This window comes from Vulpes vulpes, chromosome 1 (genome assembly GCF_048418805.1).
Source record: "Vulpes vulpes isolate BD-2025 chromosome 1, VulVul3, whole genome shotgun sequence".
Lineage (NCBI taxonomy): Eukaryota > Metazoa > Chordata > Mammalia > Carnivora > Canidae > Vulpes > Vulpes vulpes.
The window spans coordinates 135221831-135248225 of record NC_132780.1 but is presented as its reverse complement, the minus strand read 5'-3'; the positions used below and the strand labels follow the sequence as shown (position 1 = coordinate 135248225).

Genomic DNA, 26395 nt, shown 5'->3' with positions numbered 1-26395 from the left:
GAATTTGTTGCTAATATTTGAAAACTGAAATAGTTCACATAAACATTTGGATTTCCATCTTCCGTGGAAAAGTCAGAAGATCTGACAACAGTGGGCCTGCATTTCTGGATGGCAACAGCTGGCTCCAGGAAAGAAGAGCTGCCTCTTGGTGGTGGGAGCAGGAAAGGGGGCAGAGAGCACCCCTTGCCAGTGTGCCTCTGTCTTCACAGCTCCCTATTCCGATCTTGTACCCAGGTCACTTCACTCACTTCTACTACCAGTCTACCCTGGTGGGCACCTAAGTCTGTAACTCCCAATTTAAGCATTCCAGTGATTTGATGTGGGGAATAATTACCCACATGCATCAGAACGAACGGTTTTTTGACTGTATCACTCCTTAGCCCGTGTCAGTGAAATACTCTGAAGGAATATCTACCACAACCAAAGGACTAGACTGCAGGGTGAGAATCTCATTCCCAACACTTCGCTTCTAAATGAAGGAAAGAAAAGAATGTTGTCTTAGAGGCAGACCCTTCAATAGGCCTGAATAATTTTACAGATTATTTCCCCTGAGGCAGGGAACCACCATAATCTCTCTCTTCATTCACCATAGCAACCCTTGCACTGTTGAAAATGCTGAGTTGCATGTACTAACCAAATTCTAAACCTTCATCTTCTTTCTAGTACCTTGGTCTGTTCCAATTCTTTGTTCTTGGCTTGAATGATTGCTTCAAAGTCCTTCTTGCTGCGATTTAGCTCTTCCATTAGAGCCCGATGCTGCAGAAACACAGCAGATACATATTCAAGATGAGCTTATACTGCATCTTTCCTTTTAGCCACACACTAGCTGCTCCCTCCATCAGTGGCTTTGGTTCAAGGAATCAATGGATTGGCATTTCAAGAATGCCTCTGTTCCTTCAGAACACTTACCTGCTGTTTTGTTGTTTTTTTTTTTTCAGGGAAGGGGGCAGCTAAAAAAGGAGGTCATCAAATCCACTAATCACTCTGGAAATAACCCAACCTCAACGGCCATTCAAATCAACTGAAGAACTTACATTGCCTTCCAGAGAGTTTGATTCTGTAGGTTTGGCTGGGGGCCCAGGAATGTGGATTTTTAAAAAGCCACTCTCAAGTGATTCTGGGAACCAATGCTCAAGAGCTGGTAAGTAAATCTGAGGCTACCGAGTACTGGGCATGGCTTTTAAGAAATAATCGGGGAGGGGATCCCTGGGTGGCTCAGCGGTTTCACGCCTGCCTTTGGCCCAGGGCATGATCCTGGAGTCCCAGGATCGAGTCCCGCGTCGGGCTCCGGGCATGGAGCCTGCTTCTCCCTCTGCTTGTGCCTCTGCCTCTCTCTCTCTATGTCTATCATAAATAAATAATGAATCTTAAAAAAAAAAAAAAAAAGAAATAATCAGGGAGAAATGAGATTTCTAGATAATCATTTTCGTTGAAATAAAAAAGACCTTCAACCTATTTATTCTATAAATCACATACTATGTGCTTGTAAGGCAGTGCTGCCTGAACCCTGCCTATGTCTTCTGGAAGTAGACACACCCAAGAGCTAACAGCTCAATCATTGTGACTAACTGCCTACAATGAATGTCAAGAGATTCTACTTCTATAAAAATTTCTGAGCACCCTTGTTTTAAGTATAGCTTACACTTTCTCACCTCAAATCCTTTCTTAAAGAAGGTGGAGTAAAGGTAAGTATTTCTGAAAAGATATTACTCAAGAAAACGAATTTTAAAATGTGGGTCTCAGGCAGCTCGGGAGGCTCAGCGGTTTAGCGCCGCCTTCAGCCGGGGCGTGATCCTAGAGTCTGAGGATCGAGTCCCACATCAGGCTCCCTGCACGGAGCCTGCTTCTCCCTCTGCCTGTGTCTCTGCCTCTCTCTCTCTCTCTCTCTCTGTATCTCTCATGAATAAATAAAATCTTTAAAAAATAAAAAATAATAAATCATTGGGCAGCCCTGTTGGCGCAGCAGTTTGGCGCCGCCTGCAGCCTCGGGTGTGATCCTGGAGACCTGGGATCAAGTCCCACATCGGGCTCCCTGCATGGAGCCTGCTTCTCCCTCTCCCTGTGTCTATGAATAAAGAAATAAAAATCTTAAAAAAATAAATAAATAAAATAAAATGTGGGTCTCCCCCCAAAAAAGCAGCTATATCAGAAGGCATTCATCTTGACTATGGATTAGATATATGTGCCTAGCTTACTCATCTATAAAAATGGGAAAACAGGTGCCCCTCCTACATCAGTGTTAAGAAAATGAAATAACAGATATGAAAGCATCTGGAAAAGTTTTTAAAGCTTTATGTAAATGCAAATTTTTGTAATTGCCTAGAAAATAAAAAAGAATTGCTACAGAGGGAACGACAGAGTGGACCGAAAAACCACCATTGTTTCGGTTGAGAGAGTGATTATGTCCCCTAGGCATGTTATTATAACCATGACCTAAAAGTATCACATTTTTAGACTAATGAACAGAGACTGGCCAAGTACCTCATGCTAAATGTTTTCCTGCCTCTCAGGGGTGGGTTAAGGGTCTGTGGGTACAAGGTACTCTGTGATCCCCAGGGATTTCCGAGTAGCAGAATCTTACTCTTTTCCCGTCAATTTCAAAACAGTATCTCAATACAATTTAATAATGCTCTAAACAAGGATTATGCCTAGCTTCCCACCCTAGAAAATAAACAAGCTTAGAAAATAAAATTCCAAAAAGATTGAATTAATTTTCACCCAATTCTTTTCAAGGCTATTTGTGTACCCCTTAGGGAAATCAAAGCAGGCATCCCCTCTCTGAGCTTACAATAACACGGGGCTGTTAGCACTCTGAGAAGGTTGGGAGGTAGATATGCAATAAAAGAACAGAAGGATAAATTCTAATGCAATTACTCACTCTTCTCAAGGAGATTTAAACCATCCCACTAACCCCCTGACAAAACTTGCATCAAACTACTGATCATGAACACATAAAGGACAGAAGATAGAGCAGGCTTCAAAGATGCAAAACAGCTTGTGAAAAATAATCAGCTGATAGTCAAGTTACATGAAATAAATGGCAGGCCATCTTTGAGGGGCATCTTATACCTGTGAGCTTTGCCCTTCAGTGAATCACTATGTTTGCTGACTTAAACTGCATTCTCAACCTGACCTAAAACACTTAATTGGAACATTCCTGAATGGTTTCTGGATGGCTTCAGCTCAGGGACAGTAAGGTAATAAAGGCCCTTGCAGGCCCTGGTGGCCCAAGTCAGAGCTTAAAATTCCCCTCTGCTGCCCTCACCTTTCTAGAAGTGCAGCCACTTCCCCAGACAGCTTCCTAATTGCTACAGGCTTCGTCCCATCTTCACTAGAGCAATGCCTGCTCAGATGAAGATTTAAGTTTTCATGCTGAGGTCTGGCATGTCTGTCAGGCCAAATCTCTGACCTGATGGTGTGAGCAGCTGCTGTTTGCAGACTGGAGATGCCGCAGAGGTGTGTGCTAAGCAGAAGAGGCAGCCAGTGGCCATGTGAAGACCCAGCCCACTACAATCTCTGCACAGCGGCAAGAGAGAAGTTACCTCCTGCAGCGCCTGGGCCAGCTGTTGCTTCAGGTCCTCTTCTCCTTGATCCTTCTCCAAACCCTGCAAAGCCAAAAACAAAATAGAAAGTTTCCCTGCAGGGAGGGGCAGAAGAGAAACAAAATCTAGCAATAGGCAGAGCAGACTGTCTTCTGGAAGCATCTAGAAACAACAGGGGGCAGGGGGCGGGTGGAAAACCTCCTGTTTTACTTCAAGTTGTTGGCAGTAAGGGATTTGAGCAGAGTGAACTACTCAGGCACTGGACACCCTGGGGCTGTCACCGTCAAGCTACCCTCAGGTTGTTCTGGAAAGAACCCTGGGCTAATACTCCAAGTCTCCTTAACTGGCTAACACCGTGACTGCCAGAGAGATGTAAACTGAGAGCTTCTAAGCCATCAAAAACCTAATATATCAGATATATTAGATATATTAGATATAACCCACTACGTTGACACTCATAATTTCCATCACATTACTTCCCTAGATTCTGGCCGCCTCATCTCTTAGTGTGATTCTCTATCACCTATTCTCCTTGCTGGAACTTACGCTCTGTTTCCTCCAACCACCCCTTTGATGTGGATGCCTTCCACATCACCACTACACTATGTCCAGCACCTTCTATAAGGAATTCTGGGCCCTTCCTCTTTAAGAATTACCTACCCATTTAATATGCTAACTGGAAATTATCCTCTAATTTAAATATATTCACTTAAAACTATTCTGATTATTTTATGTATATAATACATCTTGTCTTTTCAACAAGATTGATTTCTTAATAGCAAAAACCATTTATTAAGTATCTTTATAACCACCTAAACTCCCAAGTATAGTACACCGGACAACAGTAGGTACTAAAGAAAAGGAAAAAAAAATCTGTGTGAAGAAGCAACAGTTAAATGAGCTTCTGAACAAGTAGTAGGAGTAGAATAAATCCTTAGGGCTTGGTGGCAGAGGGAAAAGCAGCTCATAAACAAAGAACTAGATACATTTTACCATGAGCTATATATATATGACCCTCAAATACCCCAAGAGAATTTCTGCTTTTCTTTACCATTTTGATATAGAAAAGATTTTACAGCTATATCCTGAAGCATACCCAAAGCAGCCACAAACTTTAATTAATAGTAACTCTTGGGAACCCTGGGTGGCGCAGCGGTTTGACGCCTGCCTTTGGCCCAGGGCGCGATCCTGGAGACCCGGGATCGAATCCCACATCGGGCTCCCGGTGCATGGAGCCTGCTTCTCCCTCTGCCTATGTCTCTGCCTCTCTCTCTCTCTCTGATGACTATCATAAATAAATAAAAATTAAAAAAAAAAATAGTAACTCTTGTTCCTGGACACATTAGCCTTTAAAGAGGGTTCTGCTCTGGGGAACGTGTCATACACTAAATATGTAAAGATGAACCTCCCTCTATTAGCTTCAAGAACTAGTCCAGGCTGGCAAGTGAAAAGCAAAAAGGTATGACATAAGCAAACAGTGTATACCCTTAGAAAGACCTATGTAATCCATGGCCTTTGCTAATGCTACCAGTTCAAGGGGGTAGCAGAGATTAGAATGAAATTTATAAATTGTTCAGAAATAAGCCAACACTACTGGTTGTTCCTTGCCCTGAGCAAAGTAAACAAAACAGAAAAGCTTATTCACTTCAATCCTGATTGGTCCTTTTTATTTCTAAGTCAACAATGGGGAATTCTTGACATTCAGTATTACCTGAGCAAGTAGGTAGGAGTAAAACGTGTGCTTCTTGCCGGATGGGAACTGACATTTTGAGCAGGGACCAGGATCAGCTCTAGCCTAGAAGCTTTGTGCAAGAGCTTGTCATCTAGGTAAATGACTCAGGGATGGGGACATATTTGGTCTTACCCTGACACAGCTAAGACAATCATTAATCTACCTTCCCCTTCAACGCACTGGGGAAGGTGGCTTATCACTCAACTCAACAACGGAGTCACAGTATACCTTCCCCTCCCGCACTGGATGCTCAGGATAGAAACAAAAAAAACATTTTCTGCCTTTCTAGACTCCCACTTCTAGGTTAGCTACAGAGTTAACTATCAGAGCTAGTGGCCAGGTACAAGGGCCAGGTACAAGGGTTACCATCTGACCCACTGCTGCCTTGGGCTAAGTGGTTTGGCTTTGACACAGCAAAGAAAGGCAATTCATAAGGATCACTAGTGGTTTAACTGGAATGTACTATGATTCTGTGGCATCCTGACCTTCATCCAACCTCTCTCTGAATCTGCTTCAGTTCTCACGTGTCTCAGCTTTAAATCCTGAGTTATATCCTGGCTGGCTCTAACAGTCACCTTACGCATCGTGGCACCCAAACCCTGGCTCTTGATCATCATGCTAAAGCCTTAACCCTGTACTCTATCCCCTTCTCCCACCTCAAAGTCCTTTGTCCTCATTCCATCTCCTGTCCCTAGCCCTCAGCATGTGGTTTCTAACACAGAAACAGTGAGCTGTGGCCATAGGCTCACCAAGGGCCCACCCACCCCTGAGGAGCATTGGTGTCCTTCTCTCATGTGTGGTACCTGGAGATGCTGCTCCTCTTCTTGGAAGGTCTTCTCTAGCTGTTCCACTCTGGCCTGCTGCTGGGCCTGCTCTGCACACAGCTGGGACTGTAAGTCCTGCAGTTCCTTCTCCATTTTCACAATTTTCTTTGAGTTCCCTTTTTGGGTCTGCTTTTTCACATTCAGGACAGCTACCTGTTTTTCCTGCATTTGTGTTTTCAGCTTCAGAATCCTGGACATAGTCACCTTGAACAGCTCTAAGCTGCTCTGAGATGCTGAAGGATTTGAGGCTTTCTGCTTCTTATGATGAAGCGCTACAACTTTTGTGGAGGAAGGGTAAACAAGAGCCTCTGTGGCCTTCTCACTTGGCTCAAGAGATGTCAACTTAGGATCCAAATATTCAGAAGGCTGACTGGCCACCTCACCTTTCCCATGAGATTTCACCGGCTGACCAGGTTTGTAAGACACTTTACTTATTTTGGATTTCAAATGTGAGGGGCCTTCAGCTCCAGGACCCTCCAATTCATCCAAACTGAATTTCCTTTTAGTTCTCAAACCCCTATTTTTTCCTATAATCTGATCATTCTTTGGAGCAAGACAAGGATACATCCTCTCCCAGTCTTCTTCAGTAACTTCATACTCATACTCCGCATTCTCTTTATTCTCTAGAGGTACCCCGAGCTGGATGTGGTCTCCTTTATGGATAGAATAGACCTTTAAAGGTTCTAGACGTTCTCTGTTCAGCCAAACACCATTCAGACTCTGGAGAAAGGGAAAGAAAGACAAAATAAGCTTCATGATTTTCCTCTTCACGGAATTTGTCTCCAGCTGCTGCAAAACCTTCTGCCTTTACAGACGGAAAACCTTTGAGAAAAAATAGGAAAGGTTCATAAACCATCACCCTTAGAAATATCATTCTTCAAATAGCGCTGGCTTTTTACCTACATTTCATATTCATGCCTCCACAGAAAACTGCTGGTAAAACAGGCAGGAATCACCTTATTACTAGCAGATGAATTACTCAAATGCAGCAGCATTAAAAGAAACTGCAATTGAATAGCTCCTATTGACCTAAACTGGGGGCAATGGCCCAAGACTGGAAAAACGGCTATTAGCGAAGGAAGCAGCATCTAATAATGAGGTTCAAAAGATAGGCTTAGCTAGGAAAGTCACACAAGTACTGTCTCTGAATGTGGCTCCTGAACACATTGGTAAGTGAGCAAAGCACTTCTAAGTACACATAAACCTAAAAAGAGTGTATCAGTACCTCATACTGGGGTCAAACTGCAGGTAGGATCAAACCCAATTAATAGCACCAGAGGTCCACCGGAGAACACAGCCTCATGGTTAAGAACTGGAGCTCTGGCTCAGACAGACTTGAGTTCATAGCCCAAATGCACCACCTTGGGTTCATTAGTTGCCTGGCCTTCAGCAATTTACTTAAACTCCGTGTCTCAGTTGTGTCTGCAAAATAGGGATAGTACAGTTCCCAACTCATACTGCTCTGTGAGGAATGAATGAAATAATACATGTAAAACACTAAGCACAGTGACTTACATATAATAAATGCTTGAAAAATATTTACTTTAGTGATTTAAATTAACCACAGTGTAGGGGTTAAGAGCATGGATGCTGGAGTCACACTGCCTAGACTTGTAATCTGGCTTCATCATATAATAACTGCGTGACTCTGGGTAACTTTCTTAGCCTCTCCATGCCCCAGTTACCACATCTATAAAATGGAGGATAATAATAGTCTCTCCCTCATGGAGTTTGTGTAGATTTAATGAGATGACATATGTAATGTACTTAGAAAAGTGCCTGGCACATGGTAAGCATTATATAAGTGTTCACTACTATTATTATGTTCTGGCTCAATCGACTTATCAACAGTCATTTCAATTCTATGCTCAGCATCTTGCAAGGTAAATACACTGGGCACAAAAGTAGAAGTTATGAAAACAACTTTTAGCAGCTGACTATGGAAAGGAAAACACAAGGGCACACATAAGTAAATGTGGGATAACACAGCACAACCTATAAATGTAAAGGACTATCATGAAGAGCTGGCTAGAGATCTCAAGAGATGCTAAATGGAGATGGCAGGTTCTAAAACAGATGTGAAACAAATGCAGGATTTAAAGTTTAAAGAGACAAGTGTGGGGGAGGGGAGGACACGCCTGGCTGGCACAGTCAGAAAAGCATGCGACTAATGATTTTGGGGTCATGGGTTTGAGCCCCACGCTGGGTGTAGAGATGACTTAAATAAACTCAGAAGGGAGGGAGGGAGGAAAAAGAAAAGAGGAGAAAAGAAGACAAGTGGACATTTTAACTCATATTAAGAACTTATCTTTGGGAGACAGGCCAGAGATGAAGGTCACAACAACGGAATTGGGACTAAGACTACATTAAAGTTAGTAATTATAGCTACTTCCTTACAGCTAGAAAAGATATCTATCTGGTCAACCCAAATATGGGGGATGGAGGCTTGACCACAAGGCACGGAGTATAGACTATAGAGACTGGATCTCAGCTCTAGACCCTTGTTTCTTCTTTTATATTACCTGGTTGGGAGAGGGGAAAGGGAGAGAAAAATGAACATAGATACATAAAGATTGGCTTTAACTCACTGCTTTGGGCCTAACCTGGCTTATCTGGCCAACCTTCTCCCAATTTTCCTATTCATATTCAGCATGAGAAATAACAAGAGTGATCAATTCTGCTGACTTCTGAAACAACACTAGCAGAAATAAAAAGGCCAAAAGATTCTCTCTGAGAACAGTTCTATGGCAGATTATAGATTAGACACAGGAAAAAGGTCTCAGGGAAAGTAATATAACACAGGAGGTCACCTATTGCCATGGCGTAGATATTTAAGAAAAATCTCAAAGACAAAGTTAAATAAGAAGGTTACAGAAGCAGTCCAAGTCTAGAGCAAACAAGGAACTCCTAAAAAGCTGGGGTAAACTTTCAAGAGATACTACAAACCCTCCACTTGGTCTTCTATAGTAACCTGCCTCTTTCAGAGCCCTTTAGATCCAGAAAATAAACTTCAAAATTTTCCCATCCCATTTTTACCCTTGGATCCCTCTGATTATCCATTCATCACTCCTTGGTGACATCTAGTGGTATACTTTGCCCTGAATCAGGTCTGTTCACAAGGTGCCTGTAGAAAAGGCTGGCAATACCATGACTGTGTAAGTACAATCCAGTACTGCCCAGGATATGATCTAAAATGAAACGGTTTAGGGCAGCCCGGGTGGCTCAGCGGTTTAGTGCCGCCTTCGGCCCAGGGTGTGATCCTGGAGACCTGAGATCGAGTCCCACATCGGGCTCTCTGCATGGAGCCTGCTTCTCCCTCTGCCTCTCTCTGTGTCTCTCATGAATAAATAAATAAAATCTTAAAAAAAATAATAATAAAATGAAATGGTTTAAATAAATCCAACTGTGTTCAAGCCTTTCTTGATGGTGGTTTTCACAATCCCCATTTTGAGCACTGAGAGCAGCAGCAAAGTGATAACCAAAGAAAAGCCTGCCCAGTGACTCTTAGCCATCAATGGGGGGAAAAGATAGGAGAGGGACGCCTGGGTGGATCAGCGGTTGAGGGTCTGCCTTTGGCTCAGGGCCTGATCCTGAATTCCCAGGATTGAGTCCTTGCATGGAGCCTGCTTCTCCTCCATCTGCCTGTGTCTCTGCCTCTCTATGTCTCTCATGAATAAATAAATTTAAAAAAAGGATAACCTGCACCCACTTAAACACCAATTACTTTACTTGATGGTCAATCTCTTTCCAGCATTTTGTTTTGTTTTGTTTTCTTTCCAGCATTTTTAATCAGTTGTTGAGGTCAATGGAAACCCAAAGCCAATAGGCAATGTTTTCTTGCTCTTCACCAAATGATTTATGTAGCTCAATGATTCTCAATCTTGATTATACAGTGAAATCACGTAGTAATGTTTATAAAAGAAACACTGGCTAGATTTATTGGTCTGAGATGGGGACTAGGATTTTTAAAGTCAGGTTTATATAAGTGTGTAATTTGTACCAAGACACAGTGCCCCTTTACAGTCAACCCTTCCTTTATTCCCAGGCAACTACTCATTCTCTGTCCTACTCAGGTTTGCCTTTTCCAGAATGTTGTATAAATGGAATCACACAGAGGACGCCTGGGTGGCTCAGTAGTTGAGTGTCTGCCTTTGGCTCAGGGCATGATTCCAATCTGGAGATGGAGTCCTGCATCAGGCTCCCTGTGAGGAGTCTGCTTCTCCCTCTGCCTATGTCTCTACCTCTCTCTGTGTCTCATGAATAAATAAATAAAATTCTTTAAATAAATAAATGGAATCACAAGAATACACCCGTTTGAGCCTGGCTTCCTTCACTTAGCATAATAACTTTAAGATTTATCCACTTTGTTGCATTAACAATAGTTTGGGGGCAGCCCGGGTGGCTCAGCAGTTTAGCGCTGCCTTCAGTCAGGGCGTGATCCTGGAGACCCGGGATTGAGTCCCACATTGGGCTCCCTGGATGGAGCTGCTTCTCCCTGTGCCTGTGTCTCTGCCTCTCTCTCTCTGTGTCTCTCATGAGTAAATAAACAAAACCTTTAAAAAACAAAAAAACACAACAGTTTGGTATTTTTATTGCTAAATAGCATTCCGGGATACAGGCATATCAGTTTGCCTAGTTTATTTTTTTAGTTTCTGGAGATTATGAGTAAAGCCACCAGAAACATTCACATATAGGGTTCTGTGAGATAAGTTTTCATTAATTTGGGGAACAGGGACAGGAATGCTAGGCAGTGTATGTTTAACTGTAAGAAACAGCCAGACTGGAAAAAAAAAAAGAAGAAACGGAAGAGTTTGCTTCTACTCTCTGCTCTCTGCCATGTGAAAATGAAACAAGAAGACAACCATCTTTGGGGCTCCTAGGTGGCACAGTCAGCTAAGCATCTGATTCTTGATTTTGGCTCAGATCATAACCTCAGGGTTTTGAGACTGAGCCCCTGTTGGGCTCCATGTTGGGTGTGGACCCTGCTGAAGATTCTCTCTCTCTCTCTCTCTCCAGCTCCCTTTGAGGAAAAAAAAGAAAAAAAAAAAAAAAAAAAGACAGCCATCTTCAAACCAAGAATAAGTTCTCATTAGAAACCAAACCTGGGGGATCCCTGGGTGGCGCAGCGGTTTGGCGCCTGCCTTTGGCCCAGGGCGCGATCCTGGAGACCCGGGATCGAATCCCACATCAGGCTCCTGGTGCATGGAGCCTGCTTTTCCCTCCGCCTGTGTCTCTGCCTCTCTCTTTCTCTCTGTATGACTATCATAAAAAAAAAAAAAAAAAAAAAAAAAGAAACCAAACCTGGGGATCCCTGGGTGGCGCAGTGGTTTAGCGCCTGCCTTTGGCCCAGGGCGCGATCCTGGAGACCCGGGATCGAATCCCACGTTGGGCTCCCGGTGCATGGAGCCTGCTTCTCCCTCTGCCTATGTCTCTGCCTCTCTCTCTCTGTGTGACTATCATAAATAAATAAATTAAAAAAAAAAAAAAAAAGAAACCAAACCTGGCTGATCACTGATTTTGATGCCTGCCAACCTCCTGAACTATAAGAAATAAATGTTTCTTCTTGAAAAACAACAACAAAAAAACCCCTGCCAAACTGTTTTTCAAAGTGGTGGTATCATTGTGTTCTCATCTGCAGTGGTTAAGGGTTCCAGCTACTCTGCATGCTCAGCAGCACTTGGTATTAGAAATTCTTTATTATACAATATACAAACATAAAAGTACATAAATCATAAATGTACAACTAGATGAATAATCACAAAGTGAACATCTCAGTGTAACTACCACAAGGTTAAAAAAAAAAATTCCACATTCTCAGCATCCCAGAACACCCCGCCCTCTCTCTTCCCTCTAGTCACTAAGCTCCTCCCCCTCCATAAAGGAACTACTAGTCTGGCTTAATATGACACATTAGTTTTGACAATTATATAAATGACATCATATAACAAGTATTCTTCTGTGTCTTCTTTCACACAACATTGTGAGATTTATCCATGCCGTTGAATATAGTTCATTCATATTCATTCTAGTACAGTGTTTCACTATAAGACTGTATCTAGGGCAGCCCGGGTGGCACAGCAGTTTAGCGCCGCCTGCAGCCCAGGGTGTGATCCTGGAGACTGGGGATCGAGTCCCATATCAGGCTCCTTGCATGGAGCCTGCTTCTCCCTCTGCCTGTGTCTCTGCCTCTCTCTCTCTCTCTGTGTTTCTCATGAATAAATAAATTTAAAAAAACTTAAAAAAAAAAAAAAAAGACTGTATCTACTGTTGATGAACACTTGGGTTGTTTCCTTGGTAGTGAAAATACTGTCATGAGGTATATACATATACCTCGTAACTAATAAATAATGCCAAATAGTTTTTCATAATGGTTGTGCCAATTTATAGTTCTATCCAAAGACTATTTGCCCCCATCCTTACTAATGCCTGGCATTGTCAATATTTAATTTTAGCCACTCTGGCAGATAGGTAGTGGTATCCCATTGTGGTTTTAATTTGCATTTCCCTGATCACTAAAGAGGCTGAACAACTTCTCATGGATACTGAACATTTGGATATAATCTTTTGTGAAGTGCCTGGCTCTTGCCATTTTCAAAACTGGGTTATCTTTCTTTTTCTTACTGATTTGGAGTTCTGTACGTATTCAAACATAAGTCCTTCATCGGTTATGTGTGGCAATTATCTCCACTCTGAGTTTGCCTTTCATTCTCTGAATGGTGTCTTTTGATGAATGGGGGTTAATTTTAATGTGATACCAGCAGTATTTTTTAAAAGAACCCCAGGTAAGCACAAAAACTGGAAAAGGGGTTGAGAGTCACTGCTCTAGCTGCTGGAAGACCAGAAGCTAAACTGTCCCAAGCAACAAGGATTGTTCATAGATAGTCTGATTCATCACAGACATTAAATGCCAGAGCGTACAGAAGCATGAAGGCAGGAATCACCAGGGAGCAGGCGAGTAACAACATGAGAGGAGGAGAAGAATGAGAAAGGTTTAAACAACATGCCTGAGTCTCAAGGACTTGATACAAGCAAACCCAATAAGGCATTTTAGGCTGACTCTAAAACAACCAATTTTCTGAAAGAGCTAGACATTAATACATAAGATGAGCTATCTGAAGAGCTTTTCAACTGAAATGTACACAACTACAACATTTGTGTGCAGAGTCAGCAGTCCTCCAAGGTTTTTCTTTCCTTAAGTCAATTTAAAACTAAAATTGCATTTGTTGCAATTTTTGGATCTGTACTTAAGCTTTCAGTTTCTGGCCATTCCAGCATATAAGAGAGACCATTTAATGAAGAGAGTGTAGTTCTGAGTTTTGAATTATTAGAAATCTCTACCTCTTAAAAAGACTTGGCAAATGACTTCAAATATGACCAAAACAATAATGTCCTGCACCTGAAATTCAAATCCTTCATTGGAAGAAGAGGACTGCTGCCAAGGCATCATGCCAGAAAAGAAGCCACAAAGAAAAGGAACATCTGTTAAGGGGGGGGAAAAAAGGTGGGAGGAGTGCTTTTACCTGTAAGAACAGTTGCTACATCAAAACATTTGAGTCACGGCTTCTCTTAAAAATCAGTTACCTCACAAATGGAATCAGAGCTAAGAGGCTTAAACCAGAAAAGACTTGGAAGAATCAAGAGCCTACCTTCCCTCTGTATTATCGGTCTGAGACCTAAGAGAGGAGTCTCGTGGTAACAACAGCCCTAGAAGAAAGGGTACACAGGTACACAGCAGACGCTGGACAGCAGCCCAGAAGTACAGTCTTGATCTGTGGCTGGCACGGGCTGCCTCTGTGACCCTGAGGCTGATGTTCAGGGAACACTAAAACCAGCGGGTGGCTTCCCTACTTCTCAAAATCTGCTATCCCATACATGGAGTACATCCAAACTGCACATAATCAAGGAGAGAAGCACCACAGAACTCACCTAATACCACAACCCCATTTCTCAGCCAACTTCGATAAGGAAAACATCTTTTTCTAAGGTGGTCTGAAAAAGCGATTCCAGGGGACTTTAAAAGCTGGCCTCTATAACTTAAATATGCATCATTAATTTTTTTTTTTAAATCATACAACCAGTACAGGTTTCCCTTGCTGTCCAAAAGTAGTGTTCCCATGAAGCCTTTCTTCATAAGCCAACGGTGTAAAAGCAAAGAAGCAATTACCATTAACTTATATGGAAATTTTTTTTATTGTTCCCATATCCAAAATATAACCTCTCTTAGGCTTTTCTGATACCTCAGGACATCGCTTGATAACAGATGCACAAAATAAATCGAGATTATTAAAGCACAGATGCTCGCAGACATAGTTCAAAACTATGGCACCTTGATGCTGAGATGTTGAGTGCAGTTCCCTGGGAAAGACCTTAGCAGGGCCACTCTCAATGCTCTGCTGCGCACTGCCTCTATAACAGCTCACTGCAAAACAAATGTTAAATGCTATTTTTGCCCTTTTTTGGTACAAGTGAAAATCCTCTTCCAATTTCTTTTCACTAGCAAATACAGGCACCAAAGTAGGTGTTTTGTAAAAGCAAAGTGTAGGATGGATAATATGAACTTTCCAAAAGCAGGGCATAAAGCAAATCAGTATACTTACTTCACTAGTGTTTGACAATAGCACATAGTAGAGACTTATTTATGTTTGAGCCCTGGCTCATTCACTTATTCAACCACTGAGTTAGAAGGCCCCGGGCAAGTAAATTTATCTCTCTGGGCCTCAGATCCATCTGTTCCCAGAAGAGGTTAAACTTGATCATCTCTGAGGCTCCCTTTTCAGTGCCAATCTCTATTCTGCTCATAATACCTTGCCAAGAGTGCCAAAACAATTTACTCAGCACTTATACCCTCTCCTTCCACACAGTGCCAACTCAACTTAATCCTAATCAGGAAGGTAGTTCTCAACAGCTTAATCTAGCAGTTTATTATCTGCTTTGTTTTTTTTTTTAAGATTTTACTTGAGAGAGAGAGAGAGAATGGGGGGGAGAGGAAGGGCAGAGGGAGAGGGAGAAGCAGGCTCCCCACAGAGTAGGGGACTTCATCCCAAGACCCTGGAATCACAACCTGAGCCAAAGGCAGATGCTTAACCAACTGAGCCACCCACGCACCCAAATCCAGCAGTTTTAAGCCTGCCTGCAGGGATACCAAGTGTAATAAGAAATACATATTGGGTCTTTATCTCTTTTTCTAGCACAGAGCTTCTAAAAACTTTTGGAATTTCCTAAGTGGTGAGACAGAAAAGTGTCTTTTGTTACGTTGATGATGCAACTCTCAGTTCACCTATGAATGGGGTCTAACTGCTAGGATAACCAACTCTGTGACTAGAGGATTGAAAACTTTCAGTCCCGGCCCTAACCTCCTGAGAGGAGAGAAGGGCTGGACACTGAATTGATCACCAATGGTCAATGATTTCATCAATCATGCTATGTAAGAGAGCCTCCATAAAAACTCAAAAGGATGGGTTCAGAGAGCTTCTGGGTTGGTGACTGCATGCACAGAGGTGTTGAGTGGGACACCCAGACAGGATGTGAAAGCTTTGTGCTCTTTCCTGAATACCTTGCCCTACACATCTCTTCCATCTGGATGTTCATCTGTATCCTTTATCCTATCCTTTCATAATAAACCGGTACAGAAGCAAATGTTTCCCTGAGTTCTGTGAGCCAGTTTGGCTAATTAATCAAATCCAAAGAGGGGGGAGGAGGCCACTAGAACCAGTTGGTTCCAGCTGGTTAGAAGTACAAGTAAACAGTTTAGACTTGTGACTAGCATCTGAAGTCCAAGGAAGGACGTGTCCTTAGAGCCTCCAATCTATAGCCGCTGGTCAGAAGAGTACGTGTTAACCTGTGGAATCTGATGCTATCAGAACTGAGGTGATAGCAGGACACTGGTGTCCCAAGCACTGCTTGGTGGTATGAGGGTAACCCCCACACACACCTCAGAACTGGTCTCAGACCATTCACTACCGTTCCTTCTAACAGATGTCTTTACAAGCCTTCCAACCAGAGCAGTGGCAGATGGTGTCTGAAGACATTTCCTACTTCCTAATGCCTTAGCTGTCAACATTGGAATTTTTCTCAGTGCACAGTCTCTATTTTCATAGTATCCCTAGGTGCTTGTATATCTGTACTTTAGGTATTTCCTAATTGCTAATGTAAACACACTATTTTTCACCTCCCTTAGTATTCACACCAGACCAGTGATTTTCAAATTTGTTTAAAGTAGGAAAATCCTTTATTCGAAGGAACTCTTCCACAAAACACAAATATTTAAAACGGATTAATAGGAGGGTGGAAGTCTGATGGAAAGGCATAGGGAAGGAAAGGAGCTAAGTGCAGTCAGCTCAACTCCTTCCTCCTCTGAACCACAGGTGTACTCCAGAATATTCATCAGATTCCCCAGGTCTTTGGATCTATGACTCACAAAGGCCAATTCCTCCAGTAACTTAGTCTAGTTTCTGGAACAGGACCTACTGCCCCACTTCAGGTGTTTCTTCAAAGTAATGAACTTTCATTCAAGTTATTAGAAATCATTTTGGCATAATCTAATCTCTGGTAGCATAGAGAAATGGTTGTCTATGCAGAAGACAACTGGGTGGCTACAGGAGCGGATAACTTTCGGACCTCTCAATTTTGTATTCTGTATTATGCACACACAAAAAAGCAATTTAAAACTAAACGAAAATTCAGTAAAAGTCATTAAGCATCTATGGATTCCTGTACCTTGTTATCCATAATTGTCCACTGGCCCTCGACGTTCTGCTTCAAAACACAGTGGTTTCGGGAAATCATCAGAGGGCAGATTTTTGATACCAGTTGGTATGTGACACCAAATCCTCGCCCTATAGTCACCTAGGAAGACAACAATGTAAGAGACATAATCGGTCATTTTGCTGCAAAGGGAGGTCCTTTACAATCTTGTCAACCAGCAATATTCACATGTCTTGACTTATGAAACCAGCCTCTTGTGAAACCCAAAGAACTTAGCAGCTATCTCCTTCAGCTATCACAAGGGCCACCAGGTAGAAAAAGGCAAGAAGTTCTGATAAGAAGAGACAGCTGAATGAAGTTAATTATGGAATGTTGGAGCTGGGGACCTTGAACTTTCATCTTAAGATGGAGAAATCCTTTCTACACACCCTCTTCAACTAGTCTTAAACACTACCAAGAACTACAGACTTTATACAAGGCAGTCCTTCCAATTTTTCAATGGCCTTGACTTGGCATCTTTCTCCCTATAAATTCCATCCTTTGGCCCTGGCTCTGCCCTGAACACCATGAGAAAATCTCCAATCCCCGTTCCGCTTGACAGCTGTAAAGTGTCTACATAGTCTTCTCTTTTCGTAGCCCTATTTTCCCAGTTACTTCAAACCTAACTCCCATGGCATGGGTTTGCATCTCTTTGCTATCCTAACAGATCTGTGAAGAGACTCCTGATTTATTTTTATTCCTAGATGCCACATTAAAAAAATAATTTTTATAACACAGTCAAATGCAAGCATCACTTTCCCAGTTCTAGATATCATCACTGGAGCATATAAACTGCATTAGCTTTCATAGCAGATCTGTCATGCTGCCAATGTATCCTCAGGCTTAGGAATGATTAAATTTCTTGGTCTAACCCTCCTCCAAGAATTGCTATGCTAAGTCATGGCTCTTCTGTCCTATACTTGACTAGTTGGTAAATTTGGATTCGAGTGCAGGACCTTACATTGATTCCTGTTAAATTTCATCTTGTTAGTTCAGCCTATCACATGAACTTGTCAAGACCTTTCTGAATTTTTAATCTGCCATCAGACATACTCAATATCCCTTCCAGCTTTGACTCATCCACCAAATTGATATGAAGCCTTATGTACATTCATTTAAGACACAGATAAAAAGATTGAAACAGGATGTAGCCAAAGGCAAAACTCCCAGGAAAGCATAGTAAACATTATACCACATAATCTGGGTACACCTTTAACCAGTTGTAATTCAATCAAAAGTCTTTGCACTGAGTCCATATTTTCTATCTTATCCTTGAATACAGCATGAGAGCCTCTGCAAAAGAAGTCTCAATTCTTTATTTTATTTTATTTTATTTTATTTTAATTTTATTATTTTATTTATTCATGAGACACACACACACACAGAGAGGCAGAGACACAGGCATTGGGAGAAGCAGGCTCCATGCAGGGAGCCCGACATGGGACTTGATCCCAGGTCTCCAGGATCACACCCTGGGCTGAAGGCGGTGCTAAACTGCTGAGCCACCCGGGCTGCCCAAGAAGCCTCACTTCTCACCTACCATACATTTCTGATAGACCAGTCGAGTTTATGATAACCCTGTCAAGGGAGAAAATGAAATTCTCCTGAAATCCAGATCTTAGAATGTCCTGTTTATTCTTCTTGGCCTACAAGCCACCTCTATAATGACTTGATACCAGTTGGTATGTGACACCAAATCCTATAGCACAACAACCTTAGCTGGGAACATTAAGCCAAATGGTCTGTGGTTTTCGAAAAGCTACCCATTTTGTTCCTTTTGAAAGTCTTTCAGAATCATGCCTGTCTTCCTCAGTCCCTCTAAGACCTCCATGACACTCCTTGTCCCTCCGATCTGTTCTTCCCCTATAACTCTCATCTCAGTAACTGACACTACCATCCAAGCAACTGCTTAGCCCCAAACTGGAAGCCAACTTTGATTCTTCTCATATTCAAATCAGCAGTAAATTCTACTGGTTGTAATTCAAATATATTCTAAATCTATTCAATTCTATCTCTATGGCCAATACCTTAGTCCAAACAATGTGATCTCCAGCTGTTTTTGCTCCTGCCCTGTACTCCCTCACTCAGACCAACTTCATTCTTCACACAGCAGTTGGGGTGGTAACGTAAAAACTTTAAATCAGACCATTTCCCTTCTTTCCAAACTATATTAACAATCCACTCTTCCTTCCATAGCCTACAATTCTTTAGTCTTATACCACAGTCAGAAACATCACTACCGGAGGACCTTTTCTCCAGTCCCTTCTACTTAGAAGTCTTCTCTGAGACATCTGCATGGGCTCCTTCTCATCTTTCAAGTTTCAGCTCCTCAAAGGCCTGCCCTGATTACCCTAAAGTTGTTGCTTGCTCCCTCCCCTACCACTGTATTCCTTAATGTTGTTAGCATGCATTTGTCACAATCCAAAATCATTGTTTGCTTTACCTATTCTCCACCCCTTACTAGAATATACATTTCATAAACAGGGACTTATCTATCTTGTGTACCACTGTATCTCTGTACAGACAGAGCTTAATAAGTGTGAGTGAATGGAAGAATAGAGCTTATGAGTCCTCCCAGATTCTAGGACGAGCATTTTTTTAGGTCAGAAGTTGGAAACTGGGTTATTACCACTAGAAACTACAGAGCAGCAGCCAGGAACTTACAATCTGACTTAATTTCTTCAGTTTTTTGAACAGCTAGCCAGAAATTCCACTTACTATCCAAGTTCCTCTGACTTTATATATATATATATTTAAAAATGGAATGTTTAGGGGCATCTGGTTGGCTGGGCCCTAGGGCATGTGCCTCTTGATCTCAGGGTTGCCTCTTGATCACAGGGTCGTGAGTTCAAGCTCCATGTTGGGCGTGCAGCCTACTTAAAATAATTAATTAATTTAAAAAATTTTAAAGATGGAACGTTTAAGGATTTATCTGTCATTCTGGAGGAGTAAGAATTTTCATGTAGGCAGCTTTTTTTTAAAAAAAATATTTTTATTTGAAAGAGAGCTGAGCAGGGAGCCTGATGTGGGGCTCGATCTCACAACCCTGAGATCATGATCTGAGCTGAAATCAAGAGTCAGCTGCTTAACCAACTGAGCCACCCAGGCACCCTGGTAGCTTTATTTCTAATAAAGGAAGTATTCCATATCCATTTTAATACTTGAGAGGAGACAGTATTGCCATTGTGAGCTGTCTGGATAAAGTATTACAGAAAAGGAAGATGAGTGCCTTTTTCTGAAATAGCCTCCTATAGAATCTGAATCCAGGGAAGTAAGGAACGACTCTTTTTCACCCTTCCCTTTACTGTCTGGTCCTACAATTTACCTAGGTACAGCAAAGAGTCTGTGGTGAACTTATCTGGATATCCTGGCATCGTTTGCACATAAAAGTAAATTTCCCTGTGAGAACTGAGTGCCAACAAATCATCAATGCAAAACTTGAGGGTTGTTTCAATTTACAACAATTTTTGCAAACCATTGTCCTTACCCACCTTCACATTCCAAAAGAACAGTAACATTTGACTAAGTATTTTATAAGACTGTGTTTGAGTGTGGAACATTTGCAGGGCTCAAATTAAGAAATACATGTAAAAGCCCAAGCCCGAAACAAAGTAAAGTACAGCTACTAATATTCAGATGTTAATATCTTCATTTGTTGGGGATCCCTGGGTGGCTCAGCGATTTAGCGCCTGCCTTTGGCCTGGGCGTGATCCTGGAGTCCCGGGATCAAGTCCCGTATCAGGCTCCCGGCATGGAGCTTGCTTCTCCCTCCTCCTGTGTCTCTACCTCGCTCTCTCTCTATGTCTATCATAAATAAATAAAGAAATCTTAAAAAAAAAAAAAAAAGTAAAAAAAAAATCTTCATTTGTTAAACTTCTCAAAGGTAAATGCTTCTGGAAAAAGCCAGGAAGGGAAAGGTCAGTGCTCAAACTAAAATAATGTGTGCCTAGGGGTGCCTGCGTGGCTCAGGAGGTAAAGCACCCAACTCAGTTTTGGCTCAGGTCATGATCTTGAGGTGGTGAAATGGAGCCGAAGTCCAGCTCTGTGCTCAGCGGGGAATCTGCTTCAGATTCTCTCTCTCTTGGGACACCTGGATGGCTCTGCGTTTGAGTGTCTGCTTTTGGCTCATGGTGTGATCCCGGAGTAGCGGGATCAAGTCCCATGTCAGGATCCCTGCATGGAGCCTGCTTCTCTCTCTGCCTGTGTCTCTGCCTCTTTCTCTCTTTCTCTGTCTCTCATGAATAAATAAATAAATAAATCTTAGAAAAAAAAGGGGGATCCCTGGGTAGCTCAGCGGTTTGGTGCCTGTTTGGCCCAGGGTGCGGTCCTGGAATCCTGAGATCGAGTCCCACGTCGGGCTCCCGGCATGAAGCCTGCTTCTCCCTCTGCCTGTGTCTCTGCCTCTCTCTCTCTCTCTCTGTCTGTCACGAATAAATAAAATCTTAAAAAAAAAAAAAAAGATTCTCTCTGCGCACGGGTGCACGCTCTCTCTCATACTATAAATAAACAAATAAAATCTTTTTAAAAAAATGAATGTGTGGGGGATCCCTGGGTGGCTCAGTGGTTTAGCGCCTGCCTTTGGCCGGGGGCGCAATCCTGGAGTCCCGGGATCGAGTCCCACGTCGAGTCCCACGTCGGGCTCCCGGCATGGAGCCTGTTTCTCCCTCCTCCTTTGTCTCTGCCTCTCTCTCTCTCTATGTCTATCATAAATAAATAAATCTTTAAAAAAAAAAAAATGAATGTGTGCCTAATGTGGACTTTTAGGCACTGATACCTAAAGAGAAAAAGAGATTGGAGCAGAGGGGTCCTCTTGGTGTTCTTCAAATCACAGCACACAAGTAACCCTTTAAAACCTCCTGATCATTTTTCACACCACACTAATAAAAAAATAAAAAATAAAAAAATAAAAATAAAAATAAAAAACACAAAAAAACAAACAAAAAAAAAACCTCCTGATCAGGGTGGCCCCGGTGGCTCACTGGTTTAGCCTTGCCTTTGGCCCAGAATGTGATCCTGGAGACCCCGGATTGAGTCCCACATCGGGCTCCCTGCATGGAGCCTGCTTCTCCCTCTGCCTGTGTCTCTGCCTCTCTGTCTCTCTCATGAATAAATAAATAAAATCTTTTTAAAAAATAAATAAAACCTCCTGATAAAAAAAAAATAGGTAAAATAAAAATAAAACCTCCTGATCTAGCAAGTTAAGGCTGGACCTGAATCTCCTAACTGGAGGAACCACTGTTCTAGGATAGTGCTAAATAATCTAGATCTTGGCATTTGATTGTACAGCCTGCATAGCTGTTCTCAGATACTTCACTGTATAAAAGTGTCTTTCTCCATTCAAGCAATAAATTCTTTGAGGGCAAAGTTGCTATTATTTATCCCTCTCATAACACAGGAAAAAAACCATAAATAATAAATATTTGGGAGACTGAATTGAGACTATGTAGCTTGCAGAAACAATCTAGCTCAATGTACACAATGATCAAGACTTATCTTTCCTACAAATTATTTCCAACACCCAATGGTTCCCAGTCACCACCACAAGCTGGTCCCTGATCCAGCTCTCCTTTCCAAGCTGATTGCACTCTAACTCTCTCTGCCTCCTCTTCTAGCACCCTCTCTAAACCACCACCCCAACTGCCCTCAACTGGAGCCATGCTTCACCTTCTCTCGTTTCTTTTTTGCTTTCATGACTGCAATAGAAAACACTACAGGGGGCGGAGTGGCCAATGGCCTGCAGAGCAACATGCCCAAGTTTTATTGTGACTACTGCGACACATACCTCACCCATGGCTCTCCATCTGTGAGAAAGACACACTGCAGTGGTAGGAAACACAAAGAGAATGTGAAAGACTACTATCAGAAATGGATGAAGAGCAGGCTCAGAGCCTCATCGACAAAACAACCCAGCATTTCAACAAGGAAAAGTACCTCCTACTCCATTCTCTGCTCCTCCTCCTGCAGGGGCAATGATCCCACCTCCCCCCAGTCTCCTGGGGCCTCCTCGCCCTGGTATGATGCCAGCCCCCCATATGAGGGGCCCTCCCATGATGCCAATGATGGGCCCTCCTCCTCCTGGGATGATGCCAGTGGGACCTGCTCCTGGAATGAGGCCACCTTTGGGAGGCCGCATGCCAATGATGCCTGGGCCCCCAATGATGAGACCTCCTGCCCGTCCCATGATGGTGCCCACTCCGCAAGGAATGACTCGACCAGACAGATAAGGAGAGACAGAAACCTCTTTATATTCATTTTATATTACTTGTTCTACTTCACCAGGATATCCTGGTGCTGTGTCTCTGGGTGTTTTCTAACAGCATGACAAGGAAGACTTGCTTCCCCTTCCTATCAAAGAGAGAATAGTTTTTGCAGGGGAGTAGTGGGACACCCCCCCCCCCAAAAAAGGGCAATTTTCATTTGTATTGTGAAATGTGAAAATAAAATTATCAACTGTTTTAGTTAAAAAAAAAAAAAAAAAAGGCTCACAGGATAAAATGTGGATCCTCCTAGAGCGTCGATTTCCCCCAAGGGTTGGAAAGGAAGACAGTTTTACATTACAGTGCGCGCATCTGAAGGGACATAACCCAAACTCAGTGTTTTTCAAACTAAACTCGAGAAAGTTCATGCTTTCCCGCTGCCCCCACCCACCAACCCGGACCCCCGGCTGTTGGTCACTCGCGGTAGAGGTGGACTGGGCCCCTCAGGGCCGGGCGCGACCCGACCCCGCGCCGCCCCAGGCCCCTCCCAAGCCAGCTGGTCGGCTCAGCTCCCACGCCCGCGGCTCGCCCAGCCCCTCCCTCCAGCGCCTCCCCGCAACCCGGCCTCCCGCCCAAGGTCGCCCCGCAGGCGCAGGCCGCTCTCAAAGGGGCCATCTTTCCTCCCGAGCGGTCCCCAGTCGACCCCAAACACCTCGCACCTCGACCCCCGACCCGCCTTCACTTGTCTCCGCTCCGGCCCGCCCCCACCTCCCCGCTCCATTCATCCCTCCCGCCCGGACGCCCCGGCCCCGCTGCCTCCAACCCGGTCCCCAGCCCCAGGGCCCCTCCCCCTCACCTCGTTTCCGTCCTCCAGCAGCAGCCACTCGGCGTTCATCCTGGCCCGCCGCAAGCACCACCTGCGGCCACCGGCGCGGTCTCCCGTGACCAACGAGCCGGGCTCCTCCATAGCCCCGTGTGCCCCAGGTCGCGGTCAGCACAGAGCGAGACCCCCGCCCGGGTTCCCGCCGCCTCTCAGCCTCGTCGCCGGCGCCATAACTAAACAACAGACAGAAGCAATCGCTACGCGCTCGCGATCGATGTGAACTCCCGCTCGGGCTGCGCGCCCCGCCCTCTCGGCCGCAAACCGGAGTCACTGCGCCTGCGCCGGGGCGAAGCCGCGTAGAGGGGGGCGCAGGTGTGCTGCGATTCCGCTCCAGGTGGGACGGGGTCGCCCCGCAAGCCGCCCCTAGGTGGAGCTGCTTCTCACCTTACCCGCGTCCCTTTTAATTTTTGATGTTGCTTTATGGTGAGTTCCACGTTACCTAAAACTATAACCAACTTTTAAACGACTTTAAACTTGTGACAATTTTATTTATTTATTCATTCATTCATCTATTTTTAAGATTTTATTTATTTATTCATGAGAAACACACACACACACAGGCAGGGACACAGGCAGAGGGAGAAGCAGGCTCCATGCAGGGAGCCCGACGTGGGACTCGATTCCGCATCCTGGAATCACGCCCTGGGCCAAAGGCAGATGCTCAACCACTGAGCCACCCGGATGTCCCAAGCTTGTGATAATTTTAAAATACGACTGATGGCACCTGGCTGGCTCAGTCAGTAGGGTATGAGACTCTTGATCTCGGGCTGTGAGTTCAAGCCCCACCTTGGGTGTAGAGCTTACGTAAAAAGAGCACAAAATGTTTTGAATCTGTTCCTAAATAGCATCTGTTTTGCATGACCTCTTTTTACTACTGAAGTTTTCAAAACTTAACAGTAGAATCTATGGAGGTGGAAATCAGTTGCCTGGGGCTAGGCGCAGGGGCCAGGACTAAAGGAAAAGGGACGTGAGAGAATTTGGGAAGGTGATAGAAATGTTCCAAAACTGGATTGTGGTGATGATTGCACAATTGTAGACGTTTACTGAAAAGTCACTGAAGCATTACATACACTTTCATTGGACAAATTTTATGATATGTAAATTATCCTCAATAAAGCTATTAAAAGCACCACCACCACCTGAACTTCTTTTCTTTGATCCTCCACTATAGTGTGGTAGCTGCTCCCTGTAGTGTGTACCTCTGTGATAACACCTCCTCTTGTCTTTTCCATTTCCCGATACTTGGTTAACAATTTTCCTATATTCTGTCAAGGGAAAACACATATACTAAATGAATCATACAAAGCACAACATTAAAGGGCTAACATTTATTGAGAACTAAGGGCCAAGTACTAGGCCAAGCACCCTACATACTTTATCTTATATGCTCCTCACAAACACTGTGATGATGGTGGTTACAATTATAATTCTTATTTTAAGTTTGATGAGAAAAGAGGCACAGAGAGGTTTAGCAATCTTCTCGAAGTAACAAGTTAAATGGTAGAGTAGAATGCCAATTCAGTTCTGTTTCCAGAACCTAATTTCCTAATCATGGTTGCAACCCCAGCCTGGAGCTCTATCTGTGTGGCACGGTCATATCAAGAATTTCAGCCTGAGGGGTACCTGGGTAGCTCAGTGGGTCAAGCTTGGTTTTGGCTCAGGTCAAGATCTTAGGGTCTCTGTGCTGGCTCCAAGCCCAGCATGGAGTTTGCTTCTCCCTCTCCCTCCCCCTCTGCACCTCCTCCCTGCCCATCCCCCAATCAATCAATCAATCAATCTTTTTTAAAAAAAGAATTTCAGCCTATAATATCACAGACAGGAAAATTGGTGGGAGCCACAACTGTACTCATGCAGATGCTTTCCTATTCTTTGGATTACATGTCTGTTGGTGCCTCCAATCCCACCTTAGCATTCTGTCCCAGGAATAGCAAGTGCATCTAGAGGCCATCCTGACATTTAGTTGGCATGTCCCCTTAGGCTCTTCTTGGCTGTGACTTACCTTGTTTTTCATGACCTTGACAGTTTTGAGGAGTATTGGACAGGTATTTTGTGGAATATCCCCAAATTGAGATTTGTCTAATGTTTTTCTCATGCTTAGACTGGGGTTATAGGTTTTAAGGAGGAAGACCATAGAGATAAAATGTCATTCTCATCATATCATACTGAAGGTATATACTCTTAACATGACTTATCACTATTGATGTTAACCTTGATCATCTGGCTGAGGCAGTGCTTGTCACGTTTCTCTTCTATAAAGTTTTTCTCCCCTTTTGTATACTGTGCTTTTTTGAAGGAAGTCACCATGCACAGCCTACACTTAAGGAGTAGGGAGTTATGCTCCACTTTCTTAAGAGCAGGGTATCTACATAAATTGTTTATAATTCTTCTGCATGGAAGGGGCACCTGGGTGGCTCAGTCAGTTAAAGCCTCTGTCTCACTCTTGGTTTCAGCTCAGGTCATGATCTCAGCATTGA

At 43.4% G+C, this 26395-nt stretch overlaps 1 protein-coding gene across 1 annotated transcript in view; it reads right to left on the bottom strand.

The window, feature by feature from the left end:
• Positions 1-24223, bottom strand: part of RNF8 (ring finger protein 8) — a 35462-nt gene extending 11239 nt beyond the window's left edge. Inside the window, exons 1-5 of the mRNA XM_025990846.2 lie at positions 23895-24223; positions 16815-16943; positions 6078-6818; positions 3543-3605; positions 667-756 (exon numbers count right to left, since the gene is read on the bottom strand). Of these exons, the coding sequence (XP_025846631.1) occupies positions 667-756; positions 3543-3605; positions 6078-6818; positions 16815-16943; positions 23895-24005 (1134 nt within the window). The 5' untranslated portion in view covers positions 24006-24223. The remainder of the gene's footprint in view (positions 1-666; positions 757-3542; positions 3606-6077; positions 6819-16814; positions 16944-23894) is intronic.
• Positions 24224-26395: the final 2172 nt, after the last annotated feature.